Below are 27,784 nucleotides of genomic sequence, written 5' to 3' on the forward strand. Positions count from 1 at the left end.
CTTTGCCTTGAAAATGTATAGGTTATTTTGTGATTGGCGTATTGATTTTTTCCCATAAAGACTGTGGTATGGTGCTATGTATGGTGGTTTCTGCCCAAATTCCCAACACTTTGTAGACTAGAGTGGAAAGATTGAGAATTTAAGGCCAGCCTGGGCGTCAGAGTGAGTGCTAGGCCAGTCTGCTCATTATGGGGAGACCTTGTCTCTAATAACAAACAAAACAACTGAAAAGGAAAGAAAGATCTTGTTTCTTCTTACTTTTTGCATTTTGGTAAGTTGAGTGGTCATTTGTAGCTTTCATATTATCCCAACTTTTGTTTATGGACCTAGTTAGATATGTAAGATCTAGTAAGATTATATTCATCTCTAAGTGTGCTAAAATGTGAAGTTTTTACCATGCTTCTTTTGAAAAAGTATAGCCCAACCCACTTAAAATAAATTATACTGTCCTTATTTTTAATGCACGATAGCCACATTTGATACTGAATTGGTTGATTGATTGATTGATTGATTGATTTCTGGGAATTGAACCCAGGGCCTCACAATGCTAAATATAGTCTCTACTTCAACCTAACTTGTTACTGTAAATACAAGATGTCTTGGGTTCTTTAGAATTCAGGAATGCGATGTGGATACCCAGCTCTCATCTGTGAGGTCTCCTATCAAAGTCATTATATTGGGTGGGAGGAGGGAAGAGATGGGGGTCTATGGTTGATATGTAAAATGAATAAAAAATTTCTTAATTAAAAAGAAACAAAGTCATTATGTGTCACATCCTGTAGTTGTTGCTGTGTGCTAACTGCAGATATTGACTGTGTGCTGGAGGCTTTAGCACGATTAAACCTTCTTCTCTACATTTGTAGGGTTACATGGCACACGTCAAGAAGAAATGATTGACCACAGACTAACAGATAGAGAATGGGCAGAAGAATGGAAACATCTTGATCATGTAAGATATCAGTAATATTTTGAGCTAAAATTGTTTTATGAACAAGTGAGGTGAGGTTTTTGTGAGTGCTTTGAAGGTATGGCATGTTCTGTTCTTGGAAAAAAATGAGTGTGAATATTTGAAGTAGTGAAAGTGAATACTTGAAGAAGAACATAAGATCTGATTTCTAAACTGATGTGAATGTTGCTTAAGAGAAATATTAGATCTTGGAAGAGCACAGATCAGCAGGTCACTGTTTTATTGTGGAAGGGTCACTTGGTTCATAGCTTAGTGAACTCTGTATTTGAAAAGACAAATTTACTGTTAGGTAAGTATTTATCTGTCATGACTCCATCTATACCTCCTATTTTTACCCTCCTCATTTCTGTTGAATTTGTTCAATTATTGGGTCTGAATTTCAGATCTTTCCATCAAACGTCTTTCCATCAAAATCTTACACTAAAGCCTTCAGGAAGAAAATATTACATTTCATTGGCTTGAAACAGTGTGTTTCATTACTCATCCGTCGTTTTAATTTGTGGTGATGTGTATAATCGTCTTTCCCTCCTGTTCCTCACATAGCTGTTAAACTGTATAATGGACATGGTAGAAAAGACGAGACGATCCCTCACTGTTCTCAGACGATGTCAGGAAGCAGACCGGGAGGAACTGAATTACTGGATCCGGCGCTACAGTGATGCCGAGGACTTAAAAAAGGGCGGCAGCAGTAGCAGCAGCCACTCCAGGCAGCAGAGTCCCGTCAACCCAGACCCAGTTGCTTTAGGTACTTTCATTTTGTTTCTCAATTGAATACCTTGAACACCTATTTCATATTCTATTCATTACGACTCTTTTTAAACATGTGTTTCTGAAAATAAGGAGTCCTGAGGAAATTTAAGGTCAGTAAGCATTTTCTATATCCTTGACTTCAAGGAAAGTAGGCAAACTGGTATGTTACGAAATGGTGATAAAACTCAAACTTTTTCCAGGTAAATATACTGAGCTTATGGCAGAGTTTCAGAGCTGAACCAGACTGTGCCCTCCTTCATTAGCTAGTTATTAAGAAGGGACTCTGCCTCAAACCTGCCAACATACATGCTCAGCCATGTGACTGGGGTGCCAACTTTCCAGCAAGGTTTCTATGGGTCTCTTTAAAAGAATGTACTTTTGGAATCACACACACACACACACACACACACACACACACACACACACACACACGTGCGCGCGCGCGTGTGTGTGTGTGTGTGCGCGCGCGCGAGTACTGTGCTTGTGGAGGTCAGAAGAAGATGTCAGTTCCTTTGGAATTAGAGTTACTGATGATTGTAAGTTGCCTGACATGGATGCTGAACTCAGACCCTCTGAAAGAGCAGTGTATGCTCTTAACTGCTGAGCTATCTCTTCAGCATTTTTTCTAAGTTTTCATTAAGACCTAGTCTGGAAGACAGTCTTGTTCTGTTGCTATGTCTCATCAAACAAACAGAAGCCAGCTTTCCCCAAAGCCCCTCTGGATGGGAGACAAGAATGCTATACAGTGTGCTTATGCCACATGAAAATTAATGATTAAAAAATGTAGCACTCCTATTATTTATCTTTATTTAGATCGTTTACTCTTGATTTTATTACTTATAGTTATATAATGGGACTGTGTTATGACTACATGAAACTATATTTAGTGTTGATATTTGTAGATTGTCAAGGTAAAAAATAGAATATAATCCCAAAGGCACTAAAAGATAAATTCAACCTGAAAGCATTTCAAGTGGCCTGAGAACTTGTCGCTAAATGAATAATGGGTTTTATCGTTTACATTGCTAGCCATTGTGAGTGTGCATTATCTGACTAAACATCGTGGAGATGGACATGTATGGACCCTCATTCTGTCCTCTTACGTGTTCACCTCATCCCCACCTGCTAACTCAGTTTTGCTCACATACAGAATAAACCCATAACCTTGAATCATTAGTACAATAGCTGATGTATCAAAATAAAAAATTTGAGGCACATTTATCTGGCTATTGATTACACATTATCCCTTTTAAAAATAAAATTATTCCCAGCAAATACAGTTTCCTTTGCTTTAGATTTGTGGATTTTTGCAAACCCTTGAAGGCTGAACGCTCATTACCATAATAAATATTAAATAAAGAAAAATTCCTAGCCATATAATTTACCCAACAGGCATTATTCTGAAGAGTTTACGGGCAAAACAGTTTTATTTGTCAGGTTGCATTAAGGCACATAATGAAAAAAGAATTAAGTCTGATTTGAACTGGTATTGGTCTAAACAAAGCTATGTGGAGCTGAGTACAATAAGCATCTTGTTTTTATTTTCTTATTGTGAGCAAAAATTGGTTAATGTGGCAGATTTGCTAAGAAACAAAGGGGGATGTTTGTAACCACTGAATGTAGGGAAAAAATTGAGAGCCCTAAAATGAATAAGCCTTCAGGAATAGAATCATATAGTGTGGTTGGCTCTGTGGAGCACATTCATGGAGTCAGCCCTTAAACTTCATGCACTTATCATTTTTGAGGCACTGTAAGGAAGATTCTTCATTCTGGCCTTGAGGAAGAGATAGGCAAAGATGCCACTGAGGCTGCGGGCTCTTATCTGCTCTGCAGTGCTAAAGATGTTTCAGAAACTCACTGGACTTCATCCTTAAGCAAGATGCTGCTTAGCCATGGATGTGGTCTACTTTGTAGGTAGTCACCACCATTGCATAGACTCTGACCAGTGTTGGTGAATGGTCACATCCTCCAGAAAGGCAGCCTCAGGTCTCAGATACAAAACCAAAACAATAAACTTGGCTTACAAAAAAAAATGGCGTAGGTGTATATGAATTACTGCCTTTAGCAATGCCTGGTGAATTCATATTTTTGATCAAGCTGAGATGTCGCTTTGGCTTTCTACCTTTATAGGTTCTACTCTTCAAAGGCTGTGTAACATTTTGAGCTTCATTGTTTAGACTATTAAAAGAATCGTGTGCTTTTGGGACACAGAACGTTAGGCTGCCTACTACTAAGTCATTGCCAAAATTGTTAAGAGCTGTGCAGTTCCCAGGTTCTAGCAGCTAGTGGTTATTTTTCTTGTGTGTCTTTGCTGCTTGATTTGTGAAGCCTATGATTCCATTTTCTGGAGCCGGTTTGTGGCTGAGTGAGAGGAGACGTAGTTTCAATCAGAGGCCACTATTATGTACATAAACTGCTGTCTGTCCTCCAGGTTTGAATTGAAGGAATGAATGAGTAGTAAAAAGATTATAAATTATTGGCAAATAAATCCATTTTCTTTTCCTGGAAAGTGTTTAATGAGGTTCCTGTGGGCAGAGAAAGCTACAGCAGATCTGTATTTTATATATATGTAGGTATCAAAATGTTGTAGGTTGTTTATTTTCTAAGGGTTGAAATGGTTGGTCTCAAATGAGACCTTCAGAATGTATTGTAGAAGATATGTTTGGCTCAAATCCATCCCTAACTTGGAAATTATAGAGATGTTTAGCCATATACACATTCTTAGCATTTTTAAATGGTGTTGAGGGACTGTGTGGAGGAGAATGTAGATCTAGGACTGATGTGCTAGAAGTTTGTTTGACTCAATCCCAGGATCACTTTTGAAATGTATCCACAGAATTAAGTCACTGAGGGGGAATAGAAAAATAATGCAATTAATCTATCACTAATTGAATTTTAGAAGTTTTCTCCAGATAGAACATAGAGACTCTGTTGTGATTATCTTCCAAATTTTAAACACTGAGAACATACTGATCTCATCATGTTGTCTTCATTCTTTAAATAGAATGCAAGCTGATATCTTAAAGCACTTTTCCCCGTGTAACTCAGTCTGGCCTCCAACTTGATTTGTAGCTGAGGATAACCTTGAGCTCCTGATCCTCCTGCCTCTTTCTCTAAAATTCTGGGATTACAGGCATATGCACTATTCCTGCCTTCAAGGACTTTGCAAAACATGATTTTTCATTTGGAAAAAAAAAAAGATACTTATTCTTGTATCTTTGCTGTACTGAAAACAAAAAGGGTAAAATGCTGTGGAATAATCCTTTTGTACATTGTGAAGACATGTTGTTCTCACTGTTAATAAAAAGCTGATTGGCTGATGGCTGGGCAAGATTTTTCAGGGCAGAGTGAATACTGAGAAGAAGGGTAGAGTCAGAGGTGACACCATGAGACACAGAGCTAGCACAGTGGGAATTATGTACATAAGGTAAATGAGCCTGGCAGCACATACATTAATAGAACTGGATTAATTTAGGTTATAAGAGCTAACTAAAAACAAACCTAAGATATTGGCTGAGCATTTATAATTAATATTAAGTCTCTGTGTGGTTATTTGTGGAGCCGCTGACGGAACAGAGAAATCCACCTACATATTCTTTGTTTTGTTATTTTTTTCAAGACAGAGTTTCTCTGTGTAGTTTTGGATCCTGTCCTGGAACTCACTCTGTAGCTCAGGCTGGCCTTGAACTCACAGAGATCTGCCTGGCTCTGCCTCCCGAGTGCTGGGATTAAAGGCATGTGCCACCACTGCCCGGTTATATATATATATATATAATTCCTCACTTGCTGTCCAGGAAAACCTCTAGATATTCAACTGCTAACAGCATTAGAAAAGTACTCTTCAAACTATTGTCTTTCCTTTTAAAGTATGACCCTTATACCTTTATGTATTGTTACCTTGTTTACTTGACAGGAAGGGTAGTAGGATGAGAATTGGCAGATTCAGTCACTGACACAGAATTCTTCTGGCATTTATAGCCAGCTTGCTGGCTGGCCCTGCTGCACTCCCTGAATGTTTGGGTCCATGGCACTTCTTCCCTGTGTACCTTCCCCAAGCAGTGTGTCACTTGTATTACCCTTTTGGATCCTAATATTTTTATTTTCCTTAAATTACCTCCTCTTCACTTGCTTGGAAGTACTCTAGAATTTTTCTGCAGTTCATTGTGTATCTCTTTTGTTTTCAAGAATGTTGCAAAAAAAACTTTAGAAAGGGGCTTTTTTTAAAAAAAAAAAAAAAGTTATCTAATGATGGGTTTAAGGCTAACATCAGAAACTAACATCAGGAGCTCTGAAGTCCGATGGTGTAAATTTCATGTGGGCTTTTGGAAGAATATTGAGATGGTAGGGCAGAGATTCAGCAAGTGCCTCTGTGTGGATTTTGGTAGGAGCTAGCTCATTCCAGAAAGAAGTTTTTGACTGATTTAGGTGGGAGGAAAAATGAAGCTGGCCTTTTATAAATGGGTCAGCTGTTCAAAGGTTTCTTGAGATGACGGAGGTGTTCATACTTAAAAGTCTCTCAGTTGGCAAGTGCTATGACGTAGCAGCAGTGACCTCCTGGGATTCTCCTGGGCATCTGATCCAGGCCATACTGAAAGTGCAGACTCTGAGTAGACCTGGAATGGAATCCTTGGTTCCCTCTACACTGATGAGGTCTGTCTGGTCACAGGTCTCACCATGTCCCAGTTTCCTCATCTGCAAGATGAAGACGGCATGAGTGTGCAGGTCGTGGCCAGTTCTACCAGATTGAATTAAGGGGCATAGAAGTGAAAGGGGGTGTCTCACTCATAGTAGATACGCCATAAATATTAATATTATGATAATCTTCAAAAGGATTTGAAAGAATAGTAGTAAATGACGGTGGTGGATTTTTTTGGGGGGGAGGGGGTTGACATCCAAGATTGTAACATGTTAGTGGATTCTTACTTTTTTCAGCTACAAAATATTTCCAAGCATGGTTTTTATTGGCAGATAAACTTAAGAAGGAATTTTGCCTTAAATATAATACTGTATTTAATTCATAACCCATGACTATAGGAAAATAGTTTTCCCTCAACCAAAGAAACATTTTTCAATTTCTCTACTTCCAGAATATAAAAACCATAAACAAGTTGTTCAGAACAGAGCTGCATGTGAAATTTGATTTTTATATACTTGCATTGATTTTGTTTTTTTTGTAATCACATCATAAAGTTCATCTCATGGCCATACAGCCAGGTCCATAATGCAAATGCCTGTCAAGTTTTTAAAATCTACTTTATTTCATGATATTATATTTAGAACACTACAAATTAAATATACCTGTCTTTGCAAAATAAGAAGATAGGTCTTTCTAGAACTTTGGGTGTGCTCATTGATAAGGATCAATATTGGAAAGCAATGGCTAGTTTTGAGGCTGTGTGGGGACTTCTAAAAGACAGCTTTGAGATTTCTGAATTTACTATCCTTAAAAAAAGAGTGGCATTTGTGAGGATGAAATCACTTAACCTTTCCTTTCTTTCGATGATCTCTGTAATAGATATGATCATGATTGCAGCCTCATTCTGCCCACTACAGGATGAAGGCCATGCCTAGGTGCTGCCGAGCTTTGAGCATTGCTGTCCTGGGTCAGATGAGGTCACATTGGTTCTCCAAAGGCTCTCTGCTCATCCCTTCATGTATATTGATGGCGTCCCTTGCTGTATCTAGTACCCAATGGTCTCCATTCTGTCGTAAGTGTAGTGCATCTTCCATCTCCTTCGTATATCATCGACTGCTGCTTCTTGTTTTCTTTCACGTTTCTTCTAGAAGTTTCCTACACTCTGGTGTGGCTCTTTCTCTTTATTAGGTGTCTGTTATCTTCTGGAGGTTGCCACCTCCTCTTCCCTTTACTCCCAAGCTATTTGTACTTCAAACCAAGCAAACATCATGTAGAAGGACTTCTCTACTCATCTGTCAGTAACCACATTGTGTCTATGTTTTACATTTAAAATTCACTCTTGGTAGATGCTCCTATCTGTATTTACTGCTGCATTTTAGAAGAACTATTCATTTTTATAGCAACTGCCATTTGAAGGTAGTCTACAAAAACAGTTAGTAGTTATAAATAAGCTTCCTTAGAGGGAGCTTTAGAGTCTTAGAATTGTCTTCTCTAGATTAGCGAGCATGTTAAAACAATTAAGTCCTAGGAGAACTGTCTCATTTTCTCCTATTTATCAACTTCAGAATTTCCTTTTCTTTTTCTTTTCTTTCCTTTTCCCTCTTCCTTCCTTCCTTTCTTTCTTTTCTTTCTTTTCTTTCTTTCTTTCTTTCTTTCTTTCTTTCTTTCTTTCTTTCTTTCTATTCGTCTCTTAAGCTCCTTTGTCATATATACCTTCTACAACTTAATCAGATGTTTCTACTTATCCAGAAGATACATAACCTTGACATTACAGCTACTTAATCAAAAGATAATGTAAATGTATTATGTGGTTTCTGTAGCCTATTAAATAATAGCTTTAATATTTACCACGAAAACAAATAGATTCTGAAGAGTACCTTCTTGACTCCTCTGTTCTTCCCATGGTTAGACGCAATGTTCAGCAAAAGTACCATGACTCAGAGCTAGAAAAGATGCTGCAAAATGCATGCTTTCATGCATGGGTGTGTGTATTTGTTATTGGTTTGGCTACTTGGAAAACAGCTCTTTTAGAAATGAGGATTATGAAAACATTTTCACATTTGGTGTCAATATTTCTTGGGTAGGAGTTGGGTCTCTTTGGATATCTTGGTGTGTCAGTTAGAGAGATGTAGCTACAGTAAGACACAGCACAGCTTTCCAGTGTGGTGTAGCAAGATATCCACCGGACAGTGCATGGAAGGTGAAAGGTTGACTGAGCCTAAACATTGGTAATTGAGTGGAATTGAGGGCATAAATATTCACAAGGTTTAAGTAATATTCATGAAAACGTTATTTGTGAAATTTAAGTATCTACTCCCAAGGAGAAAGACAGTGAATTGATAACTGTAGGAATAATTTCGATCCAACACATAAAATAATATTCTTAGAGTTAAATACTTTAGGGTGTATTTGCATACTGTAAACTTCTCCAGAGTTTTGCTTTCTTTAGACTTGTATGCTATTTAGTTAAGTAGCAAGAGAAACCATCTCTACAGTTCTTTTTTCATCCTAGTTACTGAAAAGGAATATGTGTATTTTCACTGGAGATGATAATAAAGATAACCAGTGATAGCAATCCCTCCTTTTGTCTCAGAGTATGGCAGTATTGCCTCAGTTTACAAATGTGGCATCTCAAACCTAGAGAAACCAACTGGCTTGATACCCCAGAGTGAGTAGCAACCAAAACTCAGATTTTTTTCCCACTGAATTCTAGCAATATTTCTCTTTTCTTTGTGCTGCCTAGAATTGATAATTAGCATCTTTTATGTCTGTATTTGGATAACAGTATCATCTTTCCTGTTCTTTATAATAATGCTTGGTTATTTATCAAAAGATAGTTTGATACTGAACTTTCTTTAACCTGCTGGATGAAAAAAAGCAAAAACAAAATGAACTCACTCCTTGGAACTTACAGGAATAGGAATTAGTTTTTATTTTTGGCTGTAGACTTCACAGATCTGTTGCTAGCCAACTAATTATACTTAAGTGAAAGCGATTTACCTGTGGAAAAGGTCTGTATCATTTGTTACATGTAAATTTGTTATCACTGTATGGCATCTGAATGTGAACTTGAACACATTCTGTCTCCTATGGAAATAGTTATGGTGGTATAGAAGGCAAGTTGAATAACTTAGTTAGCAATATTATCTATCCTTTGAGTCGTATATACACCATATAGTTATTTCTAGCTTTCTTGAGGGACAAAAATAATTCATTTAAAAAATAGGTATTTTGTTGTTGTTACTTACTTTACAAAATAAGCATACCAATGAAAACTCACAGGTATAATACTTATTATATAATTTTATATTAATATTAATAATGTGTATTATATAACATCTTATTAAGTAGTTTTAAGATTTTAATGTAAACTTTTAAAAAGAAATCTTTTATTCTTGAATAAATACCTGAAAGAAATATTGCAAAGACAGAACAGAGACTTCCATATATCCTTTACCAAATTACCATACGATTTTTAAAATTAACTAGGGAAAATGAGTGTTCTGGCTCACTGATGATCTACGTACCGTGCAAAGATTTGCATATAATTAAAACATTCATATCTAATGACTTAGCTAAAGGACCTATCATTTGTCTTCTTTTTAGTGTTCTGTAGCTGCATAAACTATAAGAAACTGGATGAAATGTTTCTTGTCTTAAACACAACTGATATAATGATGTATTCTTTTAAAAAATCAGTAGCTATTTGATACTTCTTATATATACACACACACACACACACACACACACACACACACACACGCACACAGTTTCAGCTGAAATTTATCATGCATTGATTATTATAGTTTATAAAAGTTCAATTGATTATTCTCTTCCCCAATCCTTCTGAAGTCTGTTGTTGGAGTTCTTGTCTCTAATTCCCCCACTCAAGAGGAATAAATAGACCTTGAATACATAGGCTTGCATTGAAAATCCAGTATGGAAGACTTGTGTTGCATATTTATGTTTTAGTCATGGAAAACCATAACAAACTTTATTTTCAAGGTGCATAAAAGTATTAAATGTTTGCAGCTTTTGTATGACTGTTATTTGAAAGGTAGCATTTCTGTTACAACTTGATTATTTTCTCAAAGTTTTAGAATCTGAAAAGATGATAAACCCAGCCTTTAAAATAGAGCTTCATTTCTGATTCAGGACAAAACAACGAAATCAAGTTCTGTTTGATCCACTGAATGTAGACAAATCTATTCTAATACTCCCTGGCTTCTGTATTTTTCAATTCCACATGACCCAATGTATAAGAAAGTTTTAATACACAGTGGGATGTTAAAGAAATAATTAAGTGTGAGCACTGGTTAGCTTTAGAGTAGGACTTACTTTTTGTCTATTGTGATAAAATCAGAGCTCTGTATAAATTATATTACCTTATGATTGATTTTTGTACTACAAATTTGACTTTTGAAAGCAAAGACACCAACTATAATCTCCTTTCACAACACAAAGTGTACCTATAGGAATCATTACCATGAGAAAGTTCTGGGAAGCCTGTTCCCAGACATCAGACTGTATGAAGTAAAGTTGCTTTGGATTTGAGTGTATGAGGCATTTGGACCAATGACCTTCTGCTTTCCTTGGGCTCTGATGACTAGCCTTGCTATTTTTGTGCATTTTCTTGAAGTGAAACATTCAACCTTTTAAAATTGCATTTTTGTAATGAAGCCAAGAGGAGGAGTTGCTTGCTTGGCTCTGCATAGGGACATGGCAATACTGATGGTACTACCCTTCTCTCCACCCTCTCCCATCATTTTCATAGATGCACATCGGGAATTCCTTCACAGGCCTGCGTCTGGATACGTGCCAGAGGAGATCTGGAAGAAAGCTGGTAAGAATTGTTTAAAAACACGAGTTTAGTGTTCTGGCAGCTGTGTGCAGTTGTTAATGCTGTGATGTGAGGAATGACAGGGAAGGGTTTCGCTGCGAACAACAACAATAGCAAAAGCAAAGCAAAACAGAGCGAAAACCACAAAACAAAACAAACTAAAAGGAAAAAACCCTCATTAATATTCTTAAACCAGGCCTGATTAAAACATGAAATAGTTTTTATTTTCATAGCATCTGCTAGTGCCATTATAATTGAAAGGCTGGCAATATTTCCCTTATAACCCCTCCCCCCTTTTTGTAGCATCTGTAATGGCTTCAGAGTGAAATTTTGGCACAGGAGGTCTTAGCTTGCATGCAGTTCTTTGATGAGGAAAGAAATCCAATGTTTTAGGAATTAAATTACATACATCAGCATTTTCCTCTGCATTCTTAAATTGGACCAAATCTCGTGAACTTGTTAAGGGACTTCAGAGGGATTATTATTTTTGGTTACAGTCTAGTTTTAAAATCACTGTTCTGTGGTGTTTAATATTAAATCATCAGAGCTAAGTTAGTTTTTAAGCTGAGCAACAGGGTGGCTGGCCCTTTTATTTCTGCACACACCTTTCATTGGCTCCTGCTACTATCTGTGACTGTGTATTCTGTGGTGCATTTGAAGCTTCCTGTGATCCCTTTGTCTTAGTATTAGACTCTCTGTGAAGCGCCAGCTAAGCATGGCACCTGTCAAACACTGAACTCAGGAGTTTGTAAAAGATAAGCCTAGCCAGAGCTGAGGATGACACAAAGGGCAGGTGATGGCTGTGTCTCTGAGCTGCTGACATTCCAACTGTTAAGTTTTGAGTTACAAAACTGAGAAGGGCTGGGGCCAGTTCCAGCCACCATCACATGGGCACAAAGCTGGCCATGCTAAGTCTCAGTAGAAGGTCTCTGTTGTTATTATTACTGTTTTTCTGCACAAGATTTCTGTTTAGGTTTTAATTGAATTTAGTTATGTGTAATCCTTTACCACTTGCTAAATATTTGCTCACTTGCGATTTATAAAATGTCTAAGAAGCACCACGTTTTGTAAGAGTGATAACAACTTTCCCAAATCTGATAGAATTTTAAATTTCATAGCTGAGATTAAGAGCTAGGAAGCTCTCTCACATGTCCTGTCTACAAAGGAGCCAGATCCTCTGGCTGAATTGCTGAAATTCCAATATGGCTCACCAATTTCCTATATTGTACCCAGTTGTGCTTATAGTCTCAGGATTCCCCCTAGTTGTTACTAACCGCCAAGGGCTGTCCAACCCCAAGAAGTTGCTGCAGCTTCCCATCCTGTTCCTTTTTACTTGTAAATCCTCATTAAGCTGTTCAGGCCTGCTATTCCAATAAGAGGTACAGAGAACTATCATTTGGGACAATAAAAGGTTGAGTTTCTGTGTTAGGGAAAAATGTCTTTCTCAGTTCCCCTTAGTTACCTGTATTTAAGTTAAATTCTTGGTAGTTCCTGCAGAAGATTGACTGAGGTCTTGTGTAACCCAGATTTCTTCTGCACTGGTATCTGCTCATCTTTGTTGGGCTGCTGGTAAGCAAGAGCAGATTTTCCTGAATACACCACCTTTTCTAGAAAGCCAGCATGAATAGCGAAGCGTAAAGGAAGTCCTCCCGTGAGCAGCAAGCAATTGCCAGCCTATTCAGGAGTGCGCCTTGTATTTTCCACTCAATCAAAGTTGTGTTTTTTTCTTCTCCTTCAGTTTTCTGATTTGATATATGGGAGTCTATTGAATCAGCCATTACTGTTTCTTCAGTCGGTTTTGTGTATGTCTGAACCCAGTCTTGATGTAGTTTAGGTTCATGGGGCTTGAGAAAAACAGTTTTGTTTCTGTTGTGTCCATGTACTGCTGAAGAGAGCGCAGACCTTGCCAGGAGAGTTGGGATTATTTTTAGATATATCTTCCATCTCTGTTCTGTCTTCACTCTAAGACATGGTTCGGTTGTGGTGCAGATGACCTTTGTACTCTTCCCGCTGTGGTACCGCTCACCACATAAGAACAGTTTGGACTAATTTTCTATAGATGAATGTGAAAATTTAAGATGTGGATGACAGCTTTACCTAGAGAGCTCCATGAGGTGCTTGTAATATTTTTCGGACAGACTTCTTAAAAAGCAGGTGTAGTGTTCCCCAGTGAGTGTCAAATCATCCAGTAAATGAGAACACCAAAAGTAAAATGGGCCATCCACACTCAGCTTCTTACACTTTGAAAGGACTCTAAAGTGTAACTCTGTAAGCAGAGAAACAAAAGCCAGACCCAGGCATAATAGTTCACACCTGTAATCCCAACAATTGGAAAACCGTGTCCGGGAGATAGATGCAAGATTGAGTGAGGCACCATATGCTGCAGGATGAGACCCTGTCTCACAAAACCAAACCGAAAAACAGCAGCAACAACAACACAAGCCCTGAGCCCATAAACAAACCTGTCTACCTTTTTTTTTTTTTTTTTTTTTTTAAAGAGAAACTTGCATGCCTTTACCACTTAAGTACTACTTATTATTTTCCTGGCAAACAATGACTAAGTAGAGTTTAAAAAGTTTGAAAATACTGATTGGACGTAACTCTCAATCTTTTATGTAATACACTCACTGCATTGTCCTCACCGGAAATTACAGCTGTGAAAGTAAATACTTTTAATTGTGTTTTCCAGTTTTTATGTCATTTTAGTTTGAAATGATTTTAAATTTGCATAAAATTTTCAAAAAAAAATAGTAATCACAATTCCTTACTGCTTTTATCCACTCCTCATTTGACCACGTTTGTATATATTGGCCTTGTTCTCTCTCTCCCTCTGTTTGTCCTTCTGTCTGCTTTTCTTTTCCTCTGGACACACACACACACACACACACACACACACACACACACACACAGGAGATCCTATGTAAATTCTGTATATTTGCTCCAATGATAGTTTAACAACATTTTAATTCACATTTTTAAGGATTACAAATCCTAACAAACACTGAGGCCTGCATCCACTTTCTCTAAAAGTAGTATTTTTAAAAGCAAGAGCAAAGATAGCACATACACTCAAAAGTTACAAAGGATCCTTATAAAACTGGAGGGGAAAAAAATGAAACATAAAAGTAGTTTTTAAATTGTGACTGAATGTTTTCTTCAGTATATTTCTTTTCAAAGGATCAGAGAATGTTTGCAGTTGGTAATAAATATTCAAGCACCTTGCAAATGTCCTACCAATTCTCTTTGCTGATCTGTATATGCCTGTGGGATTAGAATAGGAATGCATAATTTAAATATAAATTGCCTTATTTGCATATACAATTAGTCAAGCTACAGCTTTGATCCTAAGCAAAAATTATTGTCCTGTATTACCACTTAGATAGAATTTTAATTCACCTTGAATATTCAAACCAAATTAGACCCTGGCTATCTAGTTAGAAGGGCAGTACTTCCCTGGCACCCTGAGTCATTTATGATAGGGTAATAAAGGCAGCTTTTGCCTCTTGTGAAGAAGGTGCTGTGAGCTGTGTGCAATGTCCTGATTCTATCCAGATTTTAAGTGCATACCTTGCAGGAACAAACAGAGGATTAACATGGCTTAGTTAATATTTTCAATCTGGATCTTTCTTTTATAGTATAGTGTGTGAAACTTAGCCAGACATCAATTGCAAAGAAAGTCCTTGGGAATGATGGCACTAAGTGACAAAGGCTGAGGAGGACATGACAGTGAATCACAGGAGGGGCCTTCTGATGACCTGTAGGTCATGCACTACAGAATCAACCTGAGGAATCTAAGAACCCCTGAGAGGACTTGCATCTCTTACACTTTCAATCTACAGTAAAACATTTTTATTAGGAATCTATGTTTTTAATTAAACAGAACATTTAATTAAGGTGCTTTTTAAGTGGGTGAAACAATTAAGTGCAAACACTTGAATGAAACATGTCATAATTAGTTTTAATAGAGTGTTAATTGGTAGTAGGTTTGCCAAGTTAATAATTACTGCTTATTAAATTTTCAATTAATCATTGTCATTTTGCTTTGAATAAAAATGAAAATTAGATAAACTAATTCAGGAGGAGGATATTTTCCCTTGTTAATTAGAACAGTTAATTTTTTAAAGGTGGGAAGTACTTGTTTTAGTTGTCAGTCTTCTGTTGTACAGTGGTTCAGTCTTTGCACCCCGACTGCAGCCACACTGGAGAGCTAATTGGACACCTTGTAGGTTTGCTGTCAGGCCCCACTGTGTGGCTTGTGATGTGATCTGGTTTTGTTTGTCCAGTGCGACAGTTGGTTGTACCAAACTACTGTATATATTTGAAGTAGACAGAGACCAGCTTACAGCTTAGAAATGGCAGGTTTTTTTTCAAAATCTCTATCATTTCCCCTGTAGAAGCACGTGTCTGTGTTATTCAGAAAATGACAAGAAAAAGGAAAACTGTACCATCTGTTTCATTATTTCAATGCCCTTACCCTGTAGCCCAGGCTGGCCTTGAAGTTCTCAATGATGTCATTACAGGCATTCACTATGATGCCAGGCTAGAAAATTAGGTTCCTTGTAAGTCTGAATGATCTTTAAGTTTCTTGTGGATGTTCTTGCTCCTTAACAGGCTCCAGAATCATTTCTGGAGGCACTATTGTAGGAGAAAAGTTAAATAAAGATATACGCATTAAAAACATTCCCAAGAAGGCTATACCAATGAAAAATTCTCACTTTTGATTTCCTAAATGAATTTAAACATTTGGACTGTGCTTTAGACAGGCAGAATTGTCCAGTCATTTGGATGAGAGCTGGGTTTGTTCCATGAAATTCTATTAAGAAGGGATCGGTGTCTCTCGTGCTGAGCTAACCAAGAGATGTTCTGTCCTCTGGTCTGGCCTTATATCAAAGAGGAGGCTGTGAACGAGGTGAAGCGACAGGCAATGACCGAGCTGCAGAAGGCCGTGTCTGAGGCAGAGAGGAAAGCCCATGACATGATCACCACAGAGCGAGCCAAGATGGAACGCACGGTGGCTGAGGCCAAGCGGCAGGCAGCAGAAGATGCCCTGGCAGTCATCAACCAGCAGGAAGACTCCAGTGAGGTAAGGCCTTTGGGGGAGCTTCCTTGCAAAGAAGAGCATTTGTGTTTGGTTCTGGAAGTTCACAAATGCCATTGGAGAATGGACTTTAGATAGATCACTGGGAAAAACTTAGAACAGTATGGGAAAACTCCAGGCATTGGTGGACTGGCCTAGGACTAATGTAGGCTTCTTTATTCATTAACCATTTGGAAGAAGAGTTCTCTGACCAAGGTGTAGTGTTATATTTAGTAAATGAAACACTGAGAAAGTTTTCTTTTGATCTGTGTGTATGATGTGTGTGTAACTATGGGTATGTATGTGCTGTGGCAGATGTACCACACTCAGAAGATAGCCTTAGCTGTCAGTCTCTGTCTTTCCCCTTGTTTTACACAGGGTCTCTAATTTGCCTCTGCACGTTTTTAGACTGAGAACTTGTGGGGGTTCTCCTGTTCCCATGCCCTATCTGCACAGTGGAGGGCTGTGATTATAGATGTGTGCACTGCCCTGAATGGGGTTTATGTGGGTTCTGGGGGTTCGAGCTCAGGTCCTTACTTGTGAGGAAAGAACTTTACCCACTGAGCCATCTCCCCAGCTCCTCATGTAAAATTCATACGTTCTCCAAAGTCGTATTTAAAATGGCTTTAATAATGAATCCTAAAAGTCCAATGCTAAAGTAATGTTTGCATGACTTAAATATTTCTAAAAGATCTTATGTATGATCTTTGTTTTCTGTCACTAACCACTGTGGCAGCCAAAATGTAACATTGCTATCTGGGTAATAATTTTAAATATTATTCCACTATAATGATTTCTACACATCCACACCTACACACATGCACTCACTCAGGGCCTAATGATCCCAGGACCTAGCAAGTAAATAACTAAAAAGTGACACAATGCTTTAAAACATATAGCCCATAGGATCTCAACAGCATAGAATTGTTCCACGTTAATTAATATAGCACACAATCTTCAACTCCAAAATAAGTCCAGATAAAAGACTGCAATTAGCTCGTCTCACAAAGCTGAACTAGCAAAGGCATGGCCTGATAAATCAATGGTCTACTACAATACGTATCTATAATTTGTGAGGGAGAGTAAGAATTTAATTTGTAGCAGGCTTTTCTGCAGATGAAAGACCCTGCGGGAATCACTCAATGCCCAGAGTTTCTATTTAATGTGTAGCAGATGAATAACAAGGGGACAAAAGGAATTGATTTTCAACATTTGGAAGTTTCTCAGGAAGAGAGGGACAAAGGGAAGTTTATCTTCCTTTTAATGGCTGACTTTTCCATTGTTGTATTAAACTAGACAGAAATTCAATTTTACTGGCATCATGCCATTAAGATTTATAAGGACTTTTTTTATGTTGTTGGGGTGTTTTTTTTTTTGTGTTAAGTTTATTAGTGTCTACTGAAGAGAACTTGTACAAGTTGGTGATATTATGAGAACACTTATCATCCTGCATACATTTTTATTTTCACACGAACATTTTAGGCCTGATGGTATATTTAGAGTATTTGTAGCGAGCTGACTTCTAAAGACAAATGCCTAGGAAGGAAATAAGTTAATATGCTTACATCCAGGAAGCGGCATGCTAGATTCCTTCAGTTTCTGTACACTTAGTGTCTTTACTATAAATCCATGTAGAAAAAAATGGTATGGTTAGTGACAGTGGTCTTGGCATTGTAAAACATGGTCTATTAACAGACCTCGAGTCCAGGTCTCCAGTGCTTCCCAGGACTCCTCCCACACAACCCAAAGGGCTCTGCTTTCCTCAGGCTAGGACAGGCCTATTCTGGCTCTCATGTTGATTGGCCCATTAGGTGGGGGATCTGCCAGAAATGTGAGGCACAGCTGATTCAATACACAGATTCCTTACAACTCATAATTCTCACCTATTTTTGATGCTTTGGAATTTTCTGGAACACTAACCATTTGACCACAAATAAGGTTCACATAGCATTGAGTTTTAGATAATTTATGGTTTTTTTAAAGAAATAAAAGTAAGTCTGGTTATGATAGAAACTGGTTGAAAAATATATGCGATATCATTAAGTTTAACAGCTATTGATTTTTAAATCTCACAAATTAATAGGCCTTGTGTGACAATGAAAGGAAGCAACACACACACCTTAACTCTACCCATTTATTTATTTATTCTTATAATGAATTATTGATCTTTTATTATATATCATGGATAGTGCTGACCTCATGGGTACCTCAATCTTTGCCTCATGTTGACTGCACTTCACAAGAGAATTAAGTAATTGAATTACAGGAGTCATGGTAAACCTCAAAGGTGAAGGCTTCTGGTGTAGAAGGATAATCAGGAACTGAGTATTTTGACCTTTGTGGCTGCTGCCCTTTCCTTAGGCCATAGTAATAGTCCCTGCAGGGGAGAAGCAGCAAGGTGGGGAGAACAGTTTGTGGAGGCTGACATGGCTGGTGAGTGTTTTAGAGGGGACACTCACACTGAGATAAGGCAAGAGATTCCAGGACGCTAAAAAAAAAAAAAAAAAAGAGGGGCTCTCTCTGTTTGGGGTCAAGATGCGGAAGACAGTTGTGTGGTGTCCGGGGTCGGGGGTGAGGAGTAAATTTAGATATGCTGGCTGGATACTCATGAGATGAATTGTCCCATGATGGTTTTGGATATCAGAAGACCAGATCTGAACCACATTTATAAACTTGCTGAAGGGCTGAGGGAGTAGCTAAAGTGAGTAGAGCTCTTACCTATGGGACATGAAGCCCTGGGTTCCATCCCTAGCACTTGATCAGACCCAGCATGATGGTGCTTGCAGCAATCTCAGGACTCTAGAATTAGAGGTGGGAAGTTTAGAAGTTCAAGATCATCCTCCACTCAGTGACAGCAAATTTGAAGGCAGTATGAGCCGCATGATACTATACTTCAAAAACAATAACAACAAAGAAAAAGAAAACAAAAATACTTACTAGATTTGATGTATCTATGGTGTTTAAGGAAACTACAGAAAAGGTAAGATATGCTTGGATATTTTATGCTGTGCATATAAAAATATTAATTAAAACATTTAAAAGCTGAAGTAAATTGTTAAATCTAGCTAGACAGACAAGTCTTTAGATTGAAAAGAATAAGCAGAATAGAAATTTATGAGGTTCATTTTGTTCAATGTGAAAGTCAGGATGCTCCACTGTCAGGTAGGGTGAGTATATGGATGCCTAGTGTAGAGCTGCCATTTTCTGGTTTTTTTAGAGTACCCCACACTACTCTCAAATGTGCTTGTTTAGATGACAAATTACATTGTCACCACACTTAAACACTATGATCAGCTCAGTGCATAATCATCTGCTTTTGCAACTAGAAAAATCTAAGAGTAGAACCCCAAAGTCTTCTTTTTAAACATGACAAAAAAATATAATAAGATAAAACAAAAATCATCGCATGGAGGCTGGACAAGTCAACCCAACAGAAGGAAAAGAGCCCCAAGAGCAGTCACAAGACTTAGAGACCCACTTGTTCACACACTCAGGAGTCCTGTAAAAATACTGAACTGAAAGCTATGCTGTATATGCAGAGGACCTGGTGCAGACCCATGCCCTCCGCTTGCTGTTTCAGTCTCTGTGAGTTCATATGAGCCTTTCTTAATTGATTCAGACGGTTTTGTTCTCCTACTGTCCTCCATCCCCTCTGGCTCTTACACTCTTTCTGCCTCCTCTTCCTGAGCTCTGGAGTGAGGGATTTGATGCAGACATCCATTTAGAGCTGTGTGTTCTGAGGACTTTCTCTCTTTATTGTCTGACTGTGGATCTCTGCATCTGTTCCCATCTGCTGCAGGAGGACGCTTCTCTGATGATGAATGAATAAGGCAATGATTTATGAATATAGCAGAATATTATTAGGAGTAATTTTTTGTTATATTTTTAAGACTAGTAATATTCGGTTTACCCTGTGCCTCTGGGCTGCCTAGTCAAGTATGGGTTCCATTTCATGGAGTCAAATCAGACATTGATTGGCTGCTCCCACAAGTTCTGTGCCACTGTTGCCCTAGCATACCTTTTGGGCAGGACAGATTGTAGGTCAACAGTTTTGTGGTTGGGCTGGTGTTTACATTCCTTTTTAGGTAGCCTGCTAAGTACCTTCCTGTACCAAAGACACTAGAAGGCAGGGGTGAAAGGCACCATGTAGGCACCAGCTGTACTTCTCTGCGTTCAATGCGTTATGTGGGTGTTGTCCTTGACAACTGTTAGTTTGCCAAGAGCAACCATTGTCTTAACAATAGCCTGGGTTGCTTGGAAAATTCCATGGGACTCCCTTGGCCAACAACTCAATTGACTGTAACCCAGTCCTTGTACTGGAAGCCTCATTTGGTGACAAGAAATGGATAGTGAAGACTCCGTATCTCCCATTATTAGGAGACCTTATTAGGATCACCTTCATGTATTGTAGGAAGTTTTCACTGCACTAGGTTTTCATATCATTCCTCACATGCCCCTTAATTCCAGCTCTCTTTCATGGCACTTCCTCCCTCAGCTCCATCTTCCCTCCCCCTCCACACTCCACTCACCCCTAGTCCACCCATAAACTATTCTATTTCCCCCTCCCAGGGAGATCCATGTGTCCTCCCCTTGTCCGTTCCTCTATACCTAACCTCTCTGGGTCTATGGATTTTAGGCTGAACCCCGAAGTCTTAAGCTGGCTCCCCTAGCTCAGGAGTGATTCACTGGACTCCTACTATACTCTATTTCTGTGTAGGAAATAGGATATTATTTTTGTCTCATTGGTTGTTTAAAATATTTTTAATGCCAGGTGTAGTGTCACATGCCTTTAATCTCAGCCCTTGGGAGACAGAGATAGGCAGATATTTGTGAATTGAGGCCACCCTGGTCTATATAATGAGTTCCTTATCATCCAGGGCATCACAGTAAAACTTGCCACCCCCCTAAGGAAAGAAAAAGATTTATTTTTTACATCATTTTATTTTATAGTGTTTTAAGGGTTGAAATCCATGGCAGTCATCAGCCCATTTCCCATGGTCATTCTTCACAGTATGTTCTTTTCTGATGAGAACATTACCTCCCCCACCTCTTTTATTTTAAATACTTCCTATTGTAGACACCTACCCATTTCTTTTCTAGATCATACATAGAATGTACATACTCCAAATACAAAACATACATGGAGATAAATTAAATGAATCAGTTTTTATTGCACGTGTCTGCTCTGTAGGGTCTTTGAGCAGAAACCTGGGCTTCAGAATTGGGAGGCCTGGGTTGTTGGCCTGCTCTCCCCACCTCTTCCCTACATGTGCCCTTCTCACACTCACGTCTTTTTGTTTTGCTTTGTGACCCACTGATTTTAACCCAGCTAGTCTGGGCTAGTGAGCCAATTGTGGATTGAGGAGGACTTTATGAGGCCTTACCTCTCCTGATGAGTTATTGGCTTCTGATACTCTCTGTTTTGCTCACTTCTCACATTAGCTGTGACAGAGGCACAGTGTTGTTTTCTTTCCATTGCTGATAAGAAAGCTGAAACTTGTTCTATGATCATGTGAACATGGAAGTTTGAACATAGAACAAGGATATTTGTTCTATGAGCTGGTCCCTGGCCCAGTTTGCCTGGCTTTCAGACCACCTTCCTTATAGCCACATAGCAATAGTGGGATTCCTTCCCTCTGGAAAAGAATTTTTCAATTATCAATTACTAGTATTTTTCAATTATCGATACACATTTATTTAACTTTAGATGTGTAAACTAATAACGTCACAACAATCAGAATGACATTGGACTTAGAAAAACCTAGGTAATATATTACTTTCCTATACTTTATCTCCTTTTTAACAACTACTTATTATGTGTGTGCCATATCATGCAAGATGTCAGAGGATAACTTTCAGGAGTCAGTTCTCTTAATCTGCCATGTGGGTCATGATGAATTCAGGCCATTAGGCTGGTGGTCAACTCCATTACCAGGTGAGCCATTTCGTTTGCCCTATACGTTGTTGTTTTATGGAATATTGTATTTATCACTCAAGCTGTTGTATTTCTTTCACATGTCTACTTCCTACACAAATAGTTCTTTCCAATGGACAGGCCGTATTGGGAGACATTCCTAATGAAACTTGCTCTAAAGATTCCTCTTGAGAGCCACTGCTTGTTTGAGCTTAGGAAGTTGAAGTGTGTATCTAAAAGTTAGAGAGAAATGGACTGTACTAGTAGAGAGATTAGCTTTAAGCCACCAACAGATATTTTCCCCTAAATAAAGAGCCACTCTCCACTGTTCTGTATAGGTGAAAGCTGTGTGGTTATACCAAGAGGAGAAGAAGGGGGCGTCTATGTAGTCCAGCCCCCACTGTGCTGTGGCTCATCATTACCACACAGGCATCACCGCCCTTCTGTCAGACAGTTGGATTCCCAGAAGAATTTGTAGCTCTCAGTGTGAACTATGATGTTATGTTTCAGTAAGAGTTGGTTAGTGTGTATCTTATTCAGAGGCCAGGTGTTTGGTTTTATAGGTGTTGGGGTTACAGTGGTCAGATGACTGCTTTAGGATGACTGGCTTTGAGGTGTGCATCTCCTGCTTTGGTTTTGTGTGTGTGTGTGTGTGTGTGTGTGTGTGTTGGCAGGGGTGGGGGGTGCCTGTGCCTGTATATGTGAATGCGGAGGCCAGAGGAGGATGTTAGTATTTTCCTTTATCACTTCCCTTCTTAGTTTTTGAAGCAGAGTCTCCTGAATCTGTGTTGGCTAGATTGGTTAGCCAAAGAGCTGGGGGAGGGGAGTCCTCTTGTCTTCACTTCTTGACATTTACACAATGCATAGCACTGTGGGACTTTTATGTGGCTGATTGGGGATTAGAACTCAGTTCCTGGAGCTTTGGTTTTCTTACGGCAAATGTTGGCTAATGTTTGTGTGACTTACTTTGCAAGGTTGTTGAGAGAGACAAATGTAATGAGAAGTTGTTCATATTTCACATAAAAAAGGTAACGAAGGTCTTAGTTACTTTTCTCTTGCTGTAACAAAACACCATGGCCAAGGCAACTTATAAAAGAAAGCATTTAGTAGGGACTGACCGTTTCAGAGGGTGAGTCCATGGCCGTCATGGTGGGAGGCATGGCAGAAGGCTTGATGCTAAAGCAGTATCTGAGAGCTTCCATCTGATCCACACTGATCCACAAGCGCTAGGGAGAGAGACAGCTAACTGGCCTGGCATGGGCTTTGGAACCTCAAAGCCCACCCCAGTAACACACCTCTGCCAACAAGGCCACACCTAGTTCTTCCCAAACAGTTCTACCCCCTGGGGACCAGGCATTCAAATACGTGAGTCTATGGGCCATTCTCATTTAAACCACCACAGCTGACAAGGGAGGGGAAAAGCGAGGGCAACTGTTAAGAAATGATTCTAATAAGAAAGACAAGGAAATTTTAATAGTAGCCATGATATAGGAAAGGATCGGAGAAAGGAAGACCATAAGCAGGGCCTGTGGTGTTTGATTGGAGTAGTTACAGGAGCCAGAGAAAGAAGAGTTGACATAAAATGTCCCAGTTTTAGGATCACGTGCTACCAGTGACTCGGGTGGATGGCTTTCGGGTTTAGAGGAAAGTTGGCTTCATATAGAACAGGTAGGTTCACGGCCGGGGAGTGTTGCTGGGAAGGCAGTGTGAGCACAGGAAGCAGGTTGGGCCATTGGTTTATAGCTGACTGTGCAGACTAGATCAGGCAGGGAGAGCTTAGGAAGGAAAGTTCCTCATGCCAGTCCCTGCTTCTCAAACACCTCGAGGGAATGAAGAGAAAGTTACAGTAGAAGAAACAGAATATTAGCATCTTGAAAACCCAAATCAATGGAGGTTTCAACAAGGGATGTTCAACAGAAGGAATGGAGGAGGTCCCCAGTGGTGACTCTTCAGGGAGTCTGAAGAGAGGATGGAGGAAATGCTGCCAGGCAATAAGGAGGGTCTCTCTCCATAGCTGCTAATACCCGTGGGCAAAAGCACTTAATCTGGAGGATGTGCAAGCTTTCAGATTCTAGTGGTGCACAGGTACTGCATCTAGAACAGGAAGGAAATCTCCATCTTTAGTCCAGCCAGTGCTAAGGGAAGGGGGGAGGATGACCACCTGCTGTGTCTGCAGAACCTCAGGCTCTGTGCTCAGCCCTGCCATAACTTTGAGCCATCCTGCAGTTCCTGTTTTTGCTCCAAGAGCTGAAGCCATTTGCCTGTGGTTTTAATATCACTCAACAGTGGCACTGAAAATGAAAGGCAGGCTGCCCTGACTCTGAAGCCTGTGTTATTTTGGTTAGCTACCATGGCATCTTGTCTGGGCTGGCTCCTGTATCCTGATCCAGCCTGCACCCGCTGTAGGAAATGATGCTCACTCTCTCCTAACCAGTGGGACCACAATGGCACCTAAAAGAGGATCTGACATTGGCAGAGTGGGGCATTTTGGAAAGAGTGTTTGATTGACAGTCTAAATACCCACTGGGGATTAGGGAGGTCTTACACCTTGGCTCTGCTGTTTCTTCTCTTTGTGACTTGGAAAAAAAAATCTTTTAATGCAAAAGTTAAGAAACTTTTGAGGCCTCAGGATCGTGAACCACAAACTACCCATGAGCAAGGTTTTAAAAGGTCAAATGCAATGTGGGGTCTAACATGTGGTCTCAGTGTGAGTTCAAGTTGTCCTGTTGCTCTGTAGAGTTTTGTTTTAGTAGAACTAGTAGAGGAACCAGCCCTTTACATTTGCAGATTTCTTTGTAGTTAGGACAATTTTACTTAAATGTCTTGAGCATCAGTTACAGATAAGACCTAGTAAAAAGGACAATCATTCAGCAGAAAACCGAATGATTTTTGTCTCTCAGAAAAAGAAATTTCAACAGTAAAGACTAGGAGAGGTGCGTTTTGCTGCAGGACGGTAGATCATCCTCTGTGTATCTGAATAACAAGATAAAAGAAAGAGCTCTCCTGCCCTCGAGGGACAAAGAGAGTTTCTGATAAGAAAAAAAGTATAGAATCTTGGCTATGAAACTCTGGCATCCAGAATCTTCCATCTATCCTTGTTATAGCTGTATATAACAGTGTGTTTAATGTATTTTGCAAAGAGGAACTTTATATCCAGCCTTGATTCTTCACCTGTGTCCCAGGGCAACTTTGCCCAGTTGTGATAAAATACCATGATCAAAAGCAATTATTTTAGTTTATGATTTCAGAGGAAGAAGAGTCCATCATGGTGGGAGACATGGCAACAAGACCAGAAAGCTGAGAGCTCACATCCTCAGCTGCAAGCATGAAATGGAGAAAGTAAACTGGAAGCAGAGGAGGGATTTAAACTCTCAAAGCCCCCCTCCCACCCAGTGCCATACTTCCTCAGCAAGAGCACCCCTCTTAAACCTCTCCAAACAGCACCACCAACTGGGGCTGAGGGTTCAGATGCCCTAGAGTATGGGAAATATCTCTTACCCGAACCCATTTCCAGATGAAATGTTCAGGGTCAGTACTGCTGGCCAGGCATCAGTTGCCTAGGTATGGACTTATAAACAGAAAATTTAGAACAGTGATCCAAGAGAAATATGATACAAATGGCCTTTTAAGGTTCTGATGAGCTTTTTAAAAAGTGTCTACTTTGGAGGTTTTTTCTTCTTCCTTTTTTTTTTTTTTTTTTTGTTACTTGTGCTTACACTAAGGTTTCCTACACATTCGTTGGAATGCAGTGCCAAAGGCAATAAAATTGTGCAAGTTTTTTAAAATTTTAACCCTACAAGATCATTCAGTTGCTCTTTGTTGCACTTTTGAATGGGACGAAAGAACTTTCGAGGGAAGCTAGAGGTAAAACTAACCAGAGCCCCTCCCTCCTGGATCAGAACCAGGAAGGACTAAGGCAAGAGGCCTCAGCTCTCAGCAGCTCCACTATCTGAAACATCTGTTTCTGCATTTGGCTCAATTCCATGTTTTTTTTATTTGTAAAATTGTTCCCATCTTTGAAAACACTTTAAAAAATAAAGAAGTCCCCATTCTGTCTCCTCTTTCCACTCCCCAGCACATGCATTTGTAATTACCTGGTTTAGTCTGTGTGTTTAATCAGTTTAAATTGAGAATGTTGCATACATCTGATTTCAATCTGAAGGAGCCATTGAGCACTGGGCAGTTACCACCCTGGAGTCTGCCAAAATGTGCCTCTGCCAAAACACGATAGGACTCACACCAGGGTATTTCCTAAAGACGCCACTTGACTCAGATTAGATGTTTAATTTCCTTAAAATATTGTTTTGGATTTGGGTCTCTGTTCCCTAATTAGGATTTCTGATGTAATTTAGGAATATCGCTTATTTGCTGAGTTGGTTCCAGGACCCAGCTGGCAGTCTTCTGAAAGCTGAACCTCACAGAAGTAAACTTCACTCTGAGTGCAGGACGTTGTACCTCGAGCTTTGGAGGCTGGGCCAGGCCCACGTTTATTGACAATTTCATGGAAAAATCACCCATGCAATGCAGTGGAGTTAAGTTTGGGAGAGGAAGGCTTCCACTTTGTGGTGATGGTCAGAGTTTGTGGCTCTTTTCAGATTTTATTTGTCTTTTTTGTTCTTTGGAGAATGGCTCTTCGAGATCCCATTAAAAAAAACCCAGAGCTGACCTCAGCCTCCTATGTGATGGGATTACAAGTGTGAACTACCACACCTGGCCTCTTGAGACATTCATCTTAATTTAACTGAACTAGGGAAAAATGAAGTTGTAGTACTGATTATAGTTGTAGTACGGATTTGTTTTGCTAACAACAGCCCCACGTCAGCTAAGTTTGTAGTTTGAGATCATAGATTCCGATCTGCTTTTCCTCCCACACTGGAGTTTCTGAATGGGTAAGAACTGAAGTCACAGAGCTGAACTTTTTCAAAAGTGTGTGTGTGTGTGTGTGTGTGTGTGTGTGTGTGTGTGTGTGGTAGATCGGCGTGGGCTTTCATCTTCCACCATATTGAGGCAGAATCCCTCTCATTTCTGGGCCTGTGGTGCATTCTACAGGATAGCTAGCACTTGGGCATCTGGACTTACCACAACATCGACCCATTCACGTGTGTTCCTGGGTTGAACTCAGGTTATCAGGCTTACACAGAACACAGTTTTATCCACCCAGCAATCTCCTTGGTCCTCTCTGTAGGTTTGAAACCAGAGTTCTTGAAGTTCCCAGGCTCTGGCCCTTGAAAGGCTCCAGGATCCCCTTGTTAGCAGTTAATGTAATTCCTGAAAATCCCTGTATATTCTGCATCATGGAAAAGATTTGTCGGGGAATGGTCTGCCATTCCAACTGCGTGTTTTTACTAGGCTTATGAGCCCATCTCTAGACATACCCCTAACATAATGAAAGCACAATAAATGCAGAGAACACATGAGGAACCTTGCAATATCTTGGTAGTTACTTTTAAATGTTTTTTAATTGTGATGTAATCACAACTGTCGACTGGTTGGGTTATCTATAGCTAAAAGTCTGTTTTGCAAAAAATAATCCAAACCATTGACAAGAGCTGAGGATGTAGCTGAGTGGGAGAACACTTGGTTAGCATGTGGAAGCCCCT

The 27,784-nt window shown here is 39.4% G+C and overlaps 1 protein-coding gene across 1 annotated transcript in view; it reads left to right on the forward strand.

Moving 5' to 3' along the window:
• The window catches only part of Runx1t1 (RUNX1 partner transcriptional co-repressor 1), a 123,132-nt gene that overhangs the window by 92,282 nt on the left and 3,066 nt on the right, over nucleotides 1-27,784 (forward strand). The window contains exons 7-10 of the mRNA XM_059255652.1: nucleotides 864-949; nucleotides 1,511-1,712; nucleotides 11,128-11,196; nucleotides 16,086-16,276. Coding sequence (XP_059111635.1) covers nucleotides 864-949; nucleotides 1,511-1,712; nucleotides 11,128-11,196; nucleotides 16,086-16,276 — 548 coding nt within the window. The remainder of the gene's footprint in view (nucleotides 1-863; nucleotides 950-1,510; nucleotides 1,713-11,127; nucleotides 11,197-16,085; nucleotides 16,277-27,784) is intronic.

This window comes from Peromyscus eremicus, chromosome 2 (genome assembly GCF_949786415.1).
Source record: "Peromyscus eremicus chromosome 2, PerEre_H2_v1, whole genome shotgun sequence".
Taxonomy (NCBI): Eukaryota; Metazoa; Chordata; class Mammalia; order Rodentia; family Cricetidae; genus Peromyscus; species Peromyscus eremicus.